The 17,125-nt window shown below is 32.8% G+C and overlaps 1 protein-coding gene across 1 annotated transcript; it reads right to left on the reverse strand.

The window, feature by feature from the left end:
- Positions 1-7,161: 7,161 nt before the first annotated feature.
- LOC129288204 (ATPase 10, plasma membrane-type-like) lies at positions 7,162-16,254 on the reverse strand. Its single transcript, XM_054924691.1, has 22 exons — positions 15,983-16,254; positions 15,590-15,656; positions 15,359-15,478; positions 14,588-14,686; positions 14,343-14,480; positions 13,253-13,387; positions 12,910-13,089; positions 12,453-12,659; positions 12,098-12,217; positions 11,806-11,925; positions 11,588-11,710; positions 11,016-11,120; positions 10,711-10,855; positions 10,197-10,358; positions 9,743-9,981; positions 9,489-9,521; positions 9,303-9,384; positions 8,656-8,816; positions 8,377-8,550; positions 7,952-8,134; positions 7,686-7,861; positions 7,162-7,543 (listed from the first exon to the last, which is right to left on the reverse strand). Exons 2-22 carry the CDS (start codon positions 15,653-15,655, stop codon positions 7,447-7,449), a joined length of 2,865 nt encoding a protein of 954 aa, XP_054780666.1. The 5' UTR covers position 15,656; positions 15,983-16,254; the 3' UTR covers positions 7,162-7,446.
- Positions 16,255-17,125: the final 871 nt, after the last annotated feature.

Raw genomic sequence — 17,125 nt, forward strand, 5'->3', positions numbered from 1 at the left:
AATAATCATCCCCCTTACCCTTCCTTGATTTAAAATTCTTTACTACTAAACACAATTAATCAAACAATTAAAGAATTAATCCATTTAATAGATTATTAAGTTTTAATCCTCAAATCAAGGATCCCAAATTTTTTTTAAAGTCAAAATATGTTCAAATCATTCATTAACTTATCAATCAGAGTAAAAACATGTTACAAAAGCCTGAGATATTTTAAAAGAGTGAAAAAAATGAAAACGATTGAAAAATAATATGATTGCTGTGAGACAGGGCAATATGCCATAGTTTGTGCACGTTGCACCATGACATCTTGCTCTTTATGCTATATGCTGCAACTCAAACGCCCATGCGTCGTGACATGTTGCATGTTAATTGTAATACCTTAAAATTTTTAAACTAATTTTTTGTAAATTATTAATTCAATAAATTATTTTTACATCCTCAAACCCTTATCATGGTAAAAAAATTTCTACCATGATAATAAATAACTAAACTTCTTTTCAAAACTCTACTGTGATAGAAAAGAGTTTATCATATAAATAAAATATTTTACAAATAGCCTACTATAGTAAAAAGAATTTAACATAATGAATAAGCTCTACCATAATAATTGAAAATACATTTATAATAAAATTTTACTTAATGAAAAAAATGTAAAAACAATTCATATAAAAGCAAATGATAATTTTTAAATCAGCATTTGGTGTAAAAGCCCATTTTAAGGTGGCAGAATCCCAAACAATTCCTAAATGCAAATTTTTTTAAAAAAATATTGTTATATGAACCAAAAAACAATTAGAACCATGAGGGACAGACAGGATCCTCATGACATGATATTCAAATCGGTTCAAGAATTAAGAGGGATAGACATGATCCTCTTAATCATATAAACGCAATTAATAAAAAGGATTAGAGTCTATATGCTTCACAAAATAAGATATGTCCTAAGTTGGCACTAGATACATTGCATGATTCAAAATAAGAGGCAACATAAAAGATGGTGTCTCATACATTAAAGTTATGCCTCTAGTGCTTTCTCGGTTGAATTTGCTCATGTAAAAATATTAACCATCGGAAATAAGACTTAAAAGTCCCAGTAACCAAAATTTAATATATAATGATGCACATAGATATAACTAATTATGCGATTGCTAAGTGGGCACACAAAAACATTTAATTGAATAATATTTTCAAACAAACCAAACAAGTATTTAATTACATGATTACACCTTATATCCTCCTTTCATCATGCCTGAATGCCAAAATACTCGGCCAAAGGTGGGTTAGACCAAGCTACACACCATTCATTGGGTCCAATGAGGGCTTACCACATGGTAATAATTAACCAGATAGAAATTTCTAATGATATTATATATTAAAATACCCTGACAAGTCATGTATCATTTAAATATCTAAACAAGAATATAACTGAATAATAAAATCTCATCATGATAAACAAAAACAAATTTTTAACCTACTCGGCAATAATTTCAAACAAGTATGTAACAGTATTTATTTTCAATAATTCATAATTCATAATTTTTCCAAACAACAAAGTAACACATAATCAATCACATACACACCCATCACAATACATTAATAATGGTTACCTTGTATTTTGAACAATAAGTTCCCCTTCACAACTTCTCTTTCACCACTCTCTTCATCAATACAATCTACATAATTGTTCCATAATACTATATATTAATTTTACATTGAAATTAATAAATAACTCTAATTTAAAGAGTTAGAAAACCATAGGTCTAAGATCCATATTAACACTAATTTAAGGTTTATGCCTCATTTAACTTTTTAAATTCTTTTTCTAAAATTATCATGCCTTAATAAACTATATTTAAGCCTCAAATCACTTTTAGTATCACAATTTCATCCTTCTATATTCTAAAAAATTCATCCAAAAATAAATTAAAAATTTCAGAGTTACCCTAAAGCTTCAAATCACCATTTTATAGTCTTAGAAATACATATTCATACTTAAATAAATATTTAATAATCAGAGGTTCATCCCTACATCTCATATTCAACATAAATTCAACCATATAGATCTAGAGTCTAACTCAAAAATTCTTAAACATGAGTTCAACCTCAAGAAAATATTCTATAATATTTATTATTTTCCTAAAAACTTCAACCGGTATTTTTAATCCATCATATCATCAGATTAAATATCCTATTAAAAAATTTTAATCAAAATGTTCGCTCTACTCTACAAAATAATCATATCATTAGAAAGCTAATATTATTTAGGAAATAACTACAAAATTAATTTTGTAATTAAATAATTTTTTAACTGTTAATCTAAACAGGAAAGTTAGAGCATACCTAAAAAATAAGAAAAACAACACCCTTGGATGGAGCAACGTGAGAGGGGGAGAGAGATGAAAAAAAAATAATACAAAAATAAAATTGTAGCTCCCACAATTATATTAAAAAAAGACTATAGGTTTGAATTTAATTATTTAAACTCTTGGGTTACAAGTTGCAATTTCTTTCAAATTGTATCTTAGCCCTTCTTGTCTCTTAACGCACGTACTCACTCCTTTTATACATAAGATACCTCTTCTCTTCCTACATCTAACTAATGTGGGACCTAAAAAAAAATAACTGTCACCTTTTTTTTTTTGTTTATTCCTTTCACCTTCTCTTTTTTTTACTAACACAAAAAAAATTATTTATATATTCTAAATCTTAAAATTATATCTTAACTAAATATTTCTTATGTGATTTTAAATTTAAATTTTTAATTTATAATTAAATGTCTAACCATAATATTATTTTTGAATAACCTCAAATAATATAAATTTCTATTATTATCATTTTTTATCCTTAATAAAACCTAAATTTCATAATTTTTTATTAACTAAAAATCAGGGTGTTATATTAATGATAGCAAATTCTACTGTCATTTGACAACAGAATTGGGCAACTTTCTATGTGTCCCAAATTTTCGCTCGATATCCAAATGACATGATCTAGTTGTCTATGAAAAGCTCTTTCATATACTAGCTAATGGCACATGTTTCATTTTCAAAATATGCTACACTAAAAAGTTAGACACCCAAACATATTTTGATCACTTTTCACAAACAAGGGGTGTCCAAACCCATAACAAGTATCAAAAGCCTTTCCTAACACCTGGATTATGTTCATTGAACCTAAGACTATCAGCACAACACGTCATGCACACTCAATTAATAATATAGCATAGAACCACTCCTCAACTCCTTTTTCATCAAAAATAGAAGGGAGAGGTAATTTCATTGCATTTACTCATAAATCAATTATGACATGTTTGGAACATTATATATACACTTGCACTAGTATTTTAACCCTATTAACATATATATCTCATCATACACAAATACTCAGGATTCAAAATACAATTCAAATATTTACAATAATAAAATAGTGCAAGTGCAACAATATGCAATCTAGAATTCGTAATAATATTCTATTACACAAAATAAATACAAACTAAAGGTATATAGTAAGAATAGACTATAATTCCTAGCCTTTTAAGCCTTATTTTTCTCTACACCAAAGCTATAGCTTGAAAAGTGTTAAATGAAAGGAGTGAGTCTAGCCACTCGATAATCAAAATAAAACCTACCTTATACAGTTATATATTAATTGCAATAAAATACATGCATATGGAAACAAGTTCTCAAACATGCTATACACATACAACATGACTTATCATTATTCCTTTAGTTCATTTTCATCTTATTATAGGGCACATTGTCATAAGACAAACAGACACTTGACCATGACCTGATATTCACACGACTTGCATGTAGCACGTCATATAATTTATATAGGTAATGATCAACCAACCTTATATCCTCCTTATTTTTTCTGACTAAAATCATGGGCTATAATACTAAATAGGGTTCCGTTTATGTGCCTGGACTATCTAAGCTCACCAATCGTAAGGTATGACCTAGCCAAAAATTACATGACTCACTCTTAGACTACAACTTCCCCCAACTCTCAAATCTCTAGAGTGTCATATTCCCTAAGCTATTCTCCTCAATAAAATGGTAGAGAAAGCTAGGTTATAGTCCCTTAACAAACTATGAGATAATCCATCGATAAACTGTAGGACAAGGCTATATTCTTGTGCACCAAAAGATAGTCTAAATATCATGTGAATTTTAACTACTCCCAATCTCTAGGTGAACTCTCACCAACTGATCATGCTATGTATGATATCTACTTCTTTTCACAAATTTTACTTTCTCAATGTTATTTTCACTTTCAAGCGTAACATCTTACCACACCCTCCAGAGTCTTTTACCCAACTTAGGCTCACTACTGCCTCATGGGTTTATTGATGATACAGCCTAATACAACACTATATTACCCATTTCTTCATTTACCCACATTTACCTCAACTCGATACCACATTCATCTTTTCAAAAGTATATGCATGTTCATGGCTAAAAAACTATCTCAGCTTCACATTTGCAATATAGTCCAGAATGTAATATCATGCACATTCATATTTTCAAAACATATATCAAAAGCATTAACATGCTTTTACATTAAAATCAATTCATGCATGTGACAATTCACATTATTCACAATTAAAATTAATTAACATATAACTACTTAGAAATAGGGTTCCCTGCCTATCTCAAATTTTTAAAAGTTCAAAGGTTTATCCCTCAATGTTATAACTTTCAAGCTCGAATTCCCAAGCTAAATTGGTATCTTAAAGCTTAATCTATAATTTATCAAGTTAACTCTCATTAATATTGTCAACCACACATATTTCAACTCTTATCTTTCACTTCTAGATTTCTCAATGCCCACTTTGTATAAGTTTGGGCCTATTCATAGAGTTTATTAACTCTCTTTAATTTCTAATAATATTGATGAGCTATTAAACTCCAATTAATGGCATTTTACCTCTTCCAACAACCCTCATAAATACAATTTTTAGATATTTATAAAGCTCAACAACCAAAGATATCAAAATTCATTAGCTCTAACTTTAGAAATTTATATATATTCTCATTAACTCTATTTGAGTCAATGAATTCAGACCCATAACTTATATAGACCGAAAATCATCTTTCACGATCAAACCCTAACCATAAACTCATAAATGTGGAAGAGATGGGGAGGAATGGAGTTTAGGGTATTTATCTTTAGTATTTAGTAGCTTCAAAATGTCCCAAATATCCTTCAACAATGAACCCTAGCCAAGTTTCCCACTGGTTCTTCATTTCCTCTTTCCTTCTTTCTATTTTTCTGCCTCAATTCGTGAATGATAAATTACAAAAAATGGTCATGTATCATTATGGACGCTGCACATATCACGGTGCATGGCATAGAGAGGTCCCCTTCTTGCATCAATTGCGTGTGTGCGTCGAAGTGGACGTGATTCATACTATGGCATGTGGCACATCAACACTTCATCTTTGTTTTCTTCTCCTTTCAATACTCAAGTGTCTTGACTTCATACCGAACCCACAATTAAGGTTAAAAACACAATCAAAACTAGTCATTAAACCACCCTAGCCACACACTACTACAATTATCTTAATTACCATAATTAACCGTAGTAAATTAGGGAATTAAAATCAAGATATTATAGTTAATCACTCTCTGCTTGTTCTTCTTTTAAATCAAAACTCGAAACGAGAGCTATTCCATTCTTGTGCTCTTTCTTTTATAAGATTTTATACAATGATTTAATAATATACAATACTGATTTCACTATTTAATTTTAAATCAATTTGTTTTTTGTTTTTAATTTATTAGTTATGCTTTCAATTAGATTGAATTTATGAATTGATTTTAATATTGTTACTATGTTATTGTATTACATTGAAATTGATAAATCATCTTACTTATTTTATATAATAATAGTTGGTAAATAAGTTTGTACATATGTAAGCGTTAATAGTCGTAAAGCTTATTTGAAATTTTTAAAATATATTGTAAGATTATTTAAAAGATCTAATTTTAAATAAGTTTTTAGACCAAACAAAACCAAACTTTAGGTAAATTTATGCTTGAGCTATGAAAAAAAAAGTTTTATTTAGATTTTAGGTTAGACTCATACCTAAAATCTACTACCCATTACCCAAGGTTTGATCTATTTGGTTAGAACCTAATTTAAGATGGCTTGTTCATTTATACAATTATTTTTTTTATGAAATCATTAAGTTAATATTTTTTCAATATTTAATTTCTATCATGAAATCTAGTCTCAATTATAATGAACAACCCACTTAAACAAATCACACACACACAAACGCATATTTTTTGGGCCAAATGCGCACACACATTTATTATATATGCTCATGCTCCGGCGGTAGGCAGTTTTGGTAGGTTTGTTCATCAATAATTAAATTTATAATCCTTTTTTGGGCTGAAAAATTGATCGCCCTTAAATTCCAATTACCTAATCATTGAACTTTAATTCCCCGAGAGACGAATAATGGGACGTTTAAGGTTTTGACTTTTGAGGTAAAGAAACGGATGCTCTGATTTGTTTTTTTTTTTTAAATCGCTAATAATTGAAATTATAGGCAGGCATATTTTTTATTACATGTTTTTAAAGAACTATGAAATTAATATATAATATAAAAATTAAAAAAATTCATAAACAGTATTACTCATTTTTTTAATTTTTTTATATTCTCATTTTTTAAATTTTCAGTTACAATAAAGCCCACTTATCATTAAATTGTTCATTTAAAGTGTTGATTATTTTAGTGTTTGCACAAGTATTTTCGTTAAAATAAAATCCAGAAAAATACTACAAAGTAATTAAAAAACATCGGATTAAAATATATAAATTGAACATTTTAAATCAAGCGGAACAAATTAATTTCATTCTTTTTTAAAAAAAATAATTTCAATCTAAATTAAAGGGTATATGCTTATATTGTAAATTTGTTATGTATCTTCTAAAACACAAAAGCGGTTATGTCCCTAAAGGTTGATCGAAGTGTCTCATATATTTAATAATATATTTATATATAATATAAAATTTATATTTTTTTAATTAGTCATCAATTATTATCTTACTCACCATAGTACAAAGGATGACATTTTGAGTTAAAACAAATTAAGAAAAAACTTAATGGAATTTCCGTTAATGAACTTGTCAGTCTGGAGAAGCAGAGTGACTAAATTTAACAATCCTCTAATCATATATACTTAACCAAATAAGCGCACTCTAAGAGATGATTTCTTAGTTCACTACATTAACGTTCTGAAAATTACAAGGATCTTACAAATCCTCAATGGCGTATAAAGAAACAAATGTTGTCTCTACGGAAGAAGAAGAAGAAGATCCCTTTGTGGTCTTCGAATCCTACACAACTGTGAAATCAAGTATCTTTGCTTTGGCATAATGAAATACCAAAACGTACCACACAAACTGAAAATTTGGAGCCACTCGCTGGCTCTTACACCGTGTGTGGTGATTGAAGAACACTCCGGTCCAAGTTCTTAAGTCTCAACACAGACTCTACATGTCCTCTCAGAGTGTGTAATTCTCCCAGCCTGCCCAGTTTCATACCATTTTTTATTCAGAATTTGCATTATTTCATAAAATATTTCATGAATATTTTAGTTCTTGAAAGTTGATATCTTTCTATGTTAACAGAAAATGTCGGGGGAGAAAATTGAGGAGAAAAGGAAGTACCTAGCGATTTCAGCACGTCTTCTGGCTTGTTCAGCAATCAAAGAAGAAGATCGCCTTCCAATTCCATTTTTCACCTCTAAGTCTGTGCCCGGTAATCCTTTTAAGCTTCTCTGAGAAACAATCCATTGTGCTGCCCTATCTTCTTTGCCATAGTCATTCTTAGAACTAAAAGCTGTCTGTTTAAACACAAATTAGGGCTCCATAAGTCCATTATGTTGAAACTAAAACTACCTGTTCAAACAAAAGATGCATTATTATGTACTGACCTTTCTGTCAAATACCAGATTCCAGGCTTGGCCACTCAAAATATAGCGAATCGTGAACTTGATAATGTCCAGAGGTATATAGAAGATCAAGCTGTATAACCATATAATACCAGCCCATCCCCATCCAATGCCTGTAATTTTAGCAAAGCTGATATGTGCATACACTGCTATCAAGGTGGCCACCTTGTTCATATCAAAATGAAACCCGTTATTCACAAACTATAGTTTTTCTTCATTTTCTAGTCAAATTAATAAAATGGGGGTGTTAAAAATTAAAAATATACTGAGTAAATCGGAGACTATTCTTTTGTGTTAAAAATATTTGCAGTTTCAATGTTGTGAAGGTCAGACATATGCAGTACTGGAAAATTCAACATGTTTAAATTCACTTGAGTAGCTTTAACTGTTCGAGTGAATGACATTACCAGTTGAGCTACAACAAAGGCACACATCAAGAGAACTCCGGGCCTCTCCAGATATGACCATCCTTGACTACGTGTGACAAAAATCAAAGCCTGGCTGATGATGCTGACTTGAAGATATACAGCGGATGAAACTTTCTCACTGTCACTGGATAAGGAGGATACATTGAAGTGCGTCTGCAGGGAGAAAGAAGAATACTTTGCTTAAACTGTGAATCTTTTCATTCCGCATGGTATCAGAGCAATGATAGCCAACAAAGAACGGAAACATGAAAGTTTTACCTCAAAGAAAGTGGTGTCTACTACTGTCCAGTAGAATAGAACAGTAATCAAAGCCAGGTAAGTGCCAATAACTATTCCAGTTGCAAATATCTCTGGCAGCTTCCAACTGTCAGGAGTCGGTGATGGCTTTACGCGATCTTTTGATATGGTCATAATTGTCCCTAAATACAGACACTTCTTTGAGTACAAACCTTACATATGAATGATTTCATTGTTCTGATTGTTTAGTTATCATGTTTCTCTCCGATTTTGGAGTAAAATTAGTGCTTTAAGTCGTAACTATTCAAAGTTGGGATCGCAGTAAACAGTTTTTATGAAATACTTCTGCATTTTTCTTCAATGAAGAGTACTACTTCGATCCAGAAGGAAAGAATGGATGAACAAAAACTTTCATTTTGATAATATTAAAGATGGTACAAATAATTTATGGGTGAGATTAGTTAAATAAATTGAATTATTAATGCTTGAAAGTTGAAAATCTACTCTGAATGAGCTATTGTATAATGGAAATGCTATGAAACCAAGGAAAATCTAGTTTGTCATTTTTAGTTTCTACATGGTTCTTCTCTATCTTCACGATTATTATTTCTACTTGGAAGGGAGAAAAAGAGTAAGAAAATTGCAGGGTATATCGCGTGACCCCTTACCATCATTCAATATCGCTATGATCAGGACCATGAAAGGTGGAAAATCATACTCCCAAATCAATGCCAGAAGCATAAAGCCAAGCTGTAAGAAGCATTTTGTAAGAATTTCCAAACAAACCCACGTTAAATATGAATAGAAGTCCCAGGAAAATGACATTAACATAGGGAAAATGAAACTTGTCTTACCACTATCCGAATGGTTATAGAGACTGCATATATCTGCGTTTAAGTGAGCTATCAGTATTATATCAAATCAGAATAAAAGGAAGCGGGGGGGGGGGGAATCAACGTAAAAGTTCAAACACTTAAAATAACTTATTTGAAGCTGGTTTTTAAGTTTGACTAGTTCATAGAATTCATGCTTTCCTCCTTGATGTTGTATAAGCAGTACAGTTGATCCATGATGATATAAAGAAGAGGAGGAAGATTGCACCCTTAACTGTATAATTTTTCATTCTTTGAAATATAGCTCGGCTAGTTAACACAGCACTGACAATAACACTTAAGCCGGGCTCAGTTAAGACTAAATCAGCAGCACTTCTTGCAGCATCCGTTGCATCTGACACAGCAATCCCAATGTCTGCTTTCTTTAAAGCCGGTGCATCATTTACACCATCTCCAGTCATTCCAACTACATGCTTCTTCTCTTGTAAAATTTTCACAATTTCATACTTATGTTCTGCGAGTGTGGCAGGTAAAAAATCAGTGGACAGTCTGTTGTTCTTGTAACTCACTGAAGCTCTATAAATTATATAAATTTTTTTTGGTGTATGGTTTCTTATTAAACTAATTTTCTGTTTAGTATTTTTTTTTTCCGGGAATCACTTGCTGTTTAGTATTTTGATATAAAGGAGAAGAAAGGAGATATGAAAGTGGAATATTAGGATGAAGTACCAGGAAATACACCAGCAAAGCCATCTGCCTTTTCAATGAGCTCGTCTACTGGGAGGGCTTCACTTTCATCTTTGTTACGCCCCAACAATGATGAAGAAGGATACATGTTTGTCCCCATACCAAGTCTTCGGCCTGTCTCTTTTGCAATTGCCAGCTGATCCCCTGCATTCACATGTAATCTGACTTATTTGCCCTTCAAACTTGTTGATGATTTCCATTGTGAGAAGCAAACAAAATTTGCTGGTGGATTTGATCACTCATTCTTACTTGTAAGATGCTAATATTGCTACAACTCCTGAATTGATATTAATGTTTATGGAAATGAAAACAGAGAGATGAAAGAAGAATTACCTTTACTAGCCCTAAATCAGAATTTATTAACATATTGATTGCTTCTATGATAAGCAACGACATATAGAAAATTCAAAATGTTACCTTGTTGGGAGAGAAATGGAATGCTTTTATAGAACTGGAAACAGTGTGCTTATATATCCTTTATCATATTCATATTTACCTGTAATCATCTTAACATTGACTCCGAGGTTAAGTGCTCTTCGAATAGTCTCAGCACTATCATGCCTTGGGGGATCAAACAGGGGCAGCAGCCCACAGAAAGTCCAAGGACCGCCGGGACTCTCCTTGGACTTTTCAGGAACTTCCTGAAAAGGTTATCATATAATTTTGCTCAATATGGAAACAAATTGATGTTAAGAATTTCAGAATCTCTCTATGAAGAACAAGTCGGTATCCTTTTGCTTTAGTGCATTGTGCGTTCAGTCGGATAGAAAAAAGATAGAGGAGGATTGTAAGATGCTGCACCTGCAAAGCAACTGCAAGAGATCGCAAGCCCCTTTCAGCATATTTGTCAATGATGGAATGAACTTTTCCGGCAATCTCATCTTTCTCTTGGGACATATTTAGAATCTGACGTTCGAGAAACAATATAAAGAGTGAATGTGTGGTGCAAAAGTCAAGGTTCCTAGAGGACAATTCCCTTTCTCCCTGTCCCTCTCCCTCTCCATGTTTTTTTCTTCTTTTGGTGAGGCATAAGAGTATGCTCAGCTGGAGGTAGGGATTAATCTTTCTTAGATAGACCCCCTCACATCTAGGTTTACTTCATACATAAAGGATAAAAATCAAATCCCCAACCAATTACTTAAGAGACGGGAATTCATACCAGCCATGCCAACTTGAGTTGTTATCTCATATCCTTATTGGAAACTGTTGAGTGATATTATATCATTAAAAAATTGAAACTATAAATTTAATGATCCAGGTACTTCTTTTCTGCGTTGTGGATATTTGTATATTGTATTTACCAACATAAAATTTAAGCTCTTTTAATTGGGAATAAGTGTATACAATCAGCATCTTTTCATGCATTTTCATACCTGTTCAGGAGCTCCTTTGCTGGCCCTATACCAATTTCCTTCAGAATCAATATATGTAATAGCAGTACGTTTGTCTACTGGATTGAAAGGTAGAAAATGAACTTCAGTGATGTTTGCACGAGCCTGTGAAAAAACGATTTTTCTTCTCTAAGTACTAGTCCATGCTAGAAAGTAGGGTTGAAAAACTTTCATCGTCAAAGTAACATGAGTATCAATACCTCTCTTGGATCAGCTAGCATATTAACGATGGCAGCATCAATGGCATCCTGATTTTCCATCCTAGCTGCTCTAGCTGCTAGTAGGACAACCGTATCTTTGTCCATATTTCTGTTAAAGACCTATTTAATATTACATTAGTGAGATTCTACAAGGAATTCAGGCAAAACTCAACCATCTTGGGCGTAAGAGAAGCAATCCATCATCAGTACACTTAACATTAAAAAGTCCTAAGCCTGAAGACTTCTTTGCATAATACAAAAACTGCAGCTTTTATTGGACAGTTTTACGTACCTCCACAAGGTTTCGGTCAACAGTGAGGCGATTCAGGGTAAGAGTTCCTGTCTTATCGCTGCATAGCACGTCCATACCCGCCATTTCTTCAATTGCTGTCATTCTCTTTGTGATGGCTCCCTTAATAATGGAAAAATAAAGAAAAAAGAAGAGAAAAACATTGTCAACAAACAGATATGCTTTTTGGCATTAGACTTAAGCACAATATATGATTACGGCGTGGTCTTAAATCATGAGGACAAAATATTTACTTCATCAAATTCAATTGTGTCTTGTTGAAAATCATATAATAGGGGACGATAAATTTGGCCTTAAATTTGGCTGTATGACTGATTAATATCTTCAAAATTCGCACCTGCTGTGAAAGTCGATGAGAGCCAATGGCAAGCGTTACAGATAACACTGTTGGCATGGCTATGGGAATTCCTCCAATTAAGAGAACAAGAAGGTTGTTGATTCCATCCCTATATGAACGTTTCTCTATAGGATACATTACTATGATTTCAATAACCATCCCTACAGCTATGGAGCAAATGCAGAAGTTCCCAATTGAGGTTAGGACCTGCAGACAAGTAGTCAATAACACCGAGTTAATCGGCTAAACCGGCATTGAATATTGTATGAGTTTATAGACTTGATAAATATATGAGCATGTTGGAAATGTGATGCCTATTCCAGAATAGTTTTACACTTCTACTATTGTGATAAGGGAGAATCATGGGTAAAACTAGCCAGATTCTACAAGACCAGGAATAGTCTTTATCAAGTGAGCGTTGTAAGATAAATATGCTAACAGATTTTCTAGAAGTCACCTTTTGAAAATGTCCAACAACAATAGTACTATCAACCAAGTGTGCTGCCTTTCCAAAAAAGGTGTGAACTCCTGTTGCAATGACCACAGCTTCAATCTCTCCATGCTTACATGTTGAACCGGAGAAGACTTCATCTCCTGTCCTCTTGGTTACAGGCAGAGATTCTCCAGTGAGAGCTGACTGCAGAGAACTATCTTAAGTCAAAAACCAAGATAGCTATTACTCTATCTTGACCAATCAAAAGTAGGTTGTGTCATGATAATAACCACAGTGAAGCGAATACATGGGAAATCAGTGAATCAAAGTATTGATGGATTTTGTTCTCTATTCAGCAGATACTTGCCTGGTCAATTTTTAGGGGGTCTCCTTCAAGAAGACGAGCATCAGCTGGAACGATGTCTCCCAGCTTTATGCTGATTATATCTCCAGGTACTAAAATAGCTGCATCTTGCTCTTGCCACTGGCCATCTCTCAGAACCTGGATATTTGGATGTTAGAGAAGTCCAGTGCTTTTTGTTCAAGAACAGGAAACTTCAGCTGTTGTAAAAGTTATTGACCACTTGACATATTATCATAAAGTCCTTATATTTTGTAAAAATTTTGAAACAAAATAATAATATCGGACCCAAAATACAACAGAAATCAATTAAATTATAAATCATATTAAGTATAGCCTTATATACATGGGTTATGGGCAAATATACAGTGCCCACTCCAGTTTTGACAAGCATTAGAAGAAGAATATGGATTATGTCAATTACAGCATAATATAGCACGGCGAAAAATACTACATTGAATTAAAGACTTCCACTCCACTTATAACCCTCAAACCGCAATAAGCATTGCTTCGCAACTTGAATTAATTTGAAACTGCATGAATAAGGAACTTCTTGACAAGGCTATGTGAAGAAGTTTTGGAACCTAAGGCAAAATTATTTAAGAAGCCTAATGTATTGTCATTTATCCATCTTGATATCACTTTTCTAGCCTTTTAATGGGAATGGGGAGTGATAGGTGCACAGAAATGTAGGGCAATAAATTTTAAATGGAAAGATATAAACAACATTAATGCTTAATGGAAAAAATAACGGCCAGTTATATAGGGTATAAACAAGTAATATATTTTTAATGGAAATATGTAATCAACATTAATGCTTAATGGGAAAATTAATAACTAGCTACATAGGGTATAAGTGAACATTTTTTGAGGTCCAAGGTGACGGCCTTGACGACCCAGTAGCATACATGGCGTATCAGTGAACATTTTTTGAGGTCCAAGGTGACGGCCTTGATAACCTAGCAGCATACATGGCCCTACTTCTTGAAGTTCTTCATAATTCTAGGACATTTTTAACTCATTCAACAAGTTTTGTTCACCGTGAACTAAGAAATCATAGGTAATGGGTTAGAGAATTATTGAAGAAGATGGACACCTTCGTTTTCGGGGCTAAACGAGCCATCAGTGCAGCTGCTGCATTTCCAGCATTATTCTCTTCGATAAAACTAATGGTGGAGTTTATGATCAGAAGGCATACAATCCCCACAAAGTCCTGCCAATCAGGACCTTCCCCCTACAATATCACCCAAATAGAGAAATGAGGAATGAAAAGGTATAAGTAAACAGTCACATGGAAAGATGAGAAAAGATTGCAGAACATGAATTTTGTTGTCCACTCACTCCACCATTAGCAAGAACAATTGCCATTATAGCAGCTGCTTCCATGACCCATGATAGAGGATTCCACATGAAACTCAGAAACTTCAATATTTTATTTTCCTGCATCAATATTTGAAAATGAAATTATTTCACTAAGATATATAAGGATGCTAGAATAATGACATTCTTCTGTTGTCTTCTCATAGAAAATAACATAGAAACAATTTAGAACAGTTTGAAACTTTCCAATCCAATATCCATAGTGACTTTCATCAACCATGTCAATGGCGGAAAGTAGAACTAAATTATTTACATTTTTTCTTAGCAAACTTAAAAACTATACATACAACGCCGTGACGTGCAGCAAGAGGAAAAGGTTAAAGAGTTTTACAGATAAGGCAAAGACGGAATAAATTTTACGGACTATCTCCACCTTTCTTATTATAGCCTCAGCTAATATAAAAGAATGAGAAGAAAACTATTATTTGCTTTTTAATTTCTTTTTAATCTTACTTTAGACTAAAATGTAGACTCTATCTGAGCTTATGTCTTTTCAAAATTGTCATATTTCTTGAGACAGAATGATAAAATAACTACTTCAGTGATAACTAATAAAACTGTCATGACCCAAAAAAAAAAAAAAAACTAATAATACTCTGTTTCATAACATGACCTCTTTTTGTCACACTTCATAGACAATTAGAGACACGTAATATCTTGTTCAGATTCTATATCATGAATTTTTTTTTTGGGAAAAAAAAAATCTGCTATCTTCATGAAGCGTCTTCTTACAGGCTTCTCTTCAAGCTTGTTTGGGCCAAATATCTCCAGTCTGGCTTCAGCATCATCCGATGACAGTCCTCTCGGGGATGTTTTTAGCTGCTCAAAAACTTCTTCTAATGGTATGCGTTCCTGATCAATTTTCACTTGAAATTGTTATTCTTCTGTATAGGATGAATTTGAAAAATGTGATAAATATGGCATAAATTTTGACTCAAGGTCAGCACTGGTTGTAAAACTTACCAAATCAACACCCTCTCGACTGAAATTCTCAGGGTCAAGCAAAGGCTTATCCAGTCCCTCAGCCATTCTATAGATACATCACATAGCAACATGTATATAAGCAAATGTTAGTATACCTAAATCCATGTAAACTACATCAATGACGGTAAAAAGCATACACTTAGGAATTGAGTAAACTCATTGACACAAACATGAGTCTCAGCATTACTACATGTTTACAAATACTGGTACAACAAGAAGTGGATTAAAGCTTATGTGATGCCTATGTAAAAAAACAGGTCCTAATACATATGCTAATGTAATGCTTAAATATCTTCCAAACTTGCAGAGAAATTACCCTTCTGGGTTTGTGTCAAACTTGACATAGTAGAACAAAAGCACAAAAGTACTTACTTGGAGGGAAAGTAAGAACAGCCAGAAGAGAAGTAAAGCAGAAGAGGACCTCTCCTTCACCTCCTTCTTGTGAGTGAAAGAGGTTAGAGGCAGAGTGTGGTAGTGAGGAGAAGAAGAAGAAGAAGATAATGAGGATGACGAAGGAGGTGGGCCATGCATGAATTGAAAAGGTGTGTGATTGATTTGGTAGCTGAGACTGTTTGTTATTACCAGACGTAGAAGGGACCGGACGATCGATCGCTAACTACGTTGTTGATTGTCGAATGTTGCATGCTTGGTTGTGGGAGGCGCCACATTTCAGGAATTCTTAAGTTTTCGGTTTGATGCCAAGGAAAGACCGTTCCACTGAACTAACCTTCAAAACTAGAACCTCTTCAACGCACCAACCTAACGTTCTCTCTATTTTTATTTTACCATATACCCACTGAACCTGATGTTATAATTATTATTATTTAGATTTCGTTTTGATTTCATAAATATTATAACTTAATCTATTTATTGCTTTCTCTTTTAAAAGTCAATGATAATAGTTTAATTAATCACACTAACACTTAGGTTGGCTCAAAATCAACTCATCCTTCTCTAGTTTAAGTGTCATTTAGCTTTCCGGTGATTACGATGTATCACTTGTGGTATGACTGGAGAACATTTTACCATTATATGATCTTTGGAAACGATTTGGTTTCGGGTTTTTTTTTTTGGGGGGGGGGGGGGGGAATAACATACTTAGAATGGAAATCTTGCTGGGGTCCAAACGTTTTGACTAGTAGCAAATCAAATGATTAATGAAGTTAATCTGAGTTCCATGCTCATTACAGTCATGAGTATTTTGATATTTATCGTTGCGGTAAAATCTAAATCATTCAAATCCAATTCCAACGGTTTAGATTTAAACTTTTCAATTGATAATTTTTAAATAAATTTTTTTACAAGATTATCTTTATCTAAAATTATATATTAAAATATTAACAATATAAAAATAAAATCATATTAAATCTATACCATCTAATTTTAATTTGAATGATATAAACTGGACGGTGATGAACACCCACAGGCCCAACTGAATCCACCACTCATTTGGGGAAGAAATTTTGGTGAGTGATCTATCATTCCACCAAAAAGGACAAACAATCATTTACATGT

The sequence above is a fragment of the Prosopis cineraria genome, unplaced genomic scaffold, assembly GCF_029017545.1.
Source record: "Prosopis cineraria cultivar Desert tree isolate PC_DT_omini unplaced genomic scaffold, ASM2901754v1 PC12, whole genome shotgun sequence".
Lineage (NCBI taxonomy): Eukaryota > Viridiplantae > Streptophyta > Magnoliopsida > Fabales > Fabaceae > Prosopis > Prosopis cineraria.

Excerpts from the sequence above, each read along its gene's own strand:
- LOC129288204 (XM_054924691.1), bottom strand. The coding sequence starts at position 15,655 with ATGGCTGAGGGACTGGATAAGCCTTTGCTTGACCCTGAGAATTTCAGT. Across the intron at positions 13,090-13,252 it reads ACCCCCTAAAAATTGACCAG|TCAGCTCTCACTGGAGAATC; the intron begins GCAAGTATCTGC and ends AGTTCTCTGCAG. Across the intron at positions 7,544-7,685 it reads AGACGTGCTGAAATCGCTAG|GCTGGGAGAATTACACACTC; the intron begins GTACTTCCTTTT and ends GAAACTGGGCAG.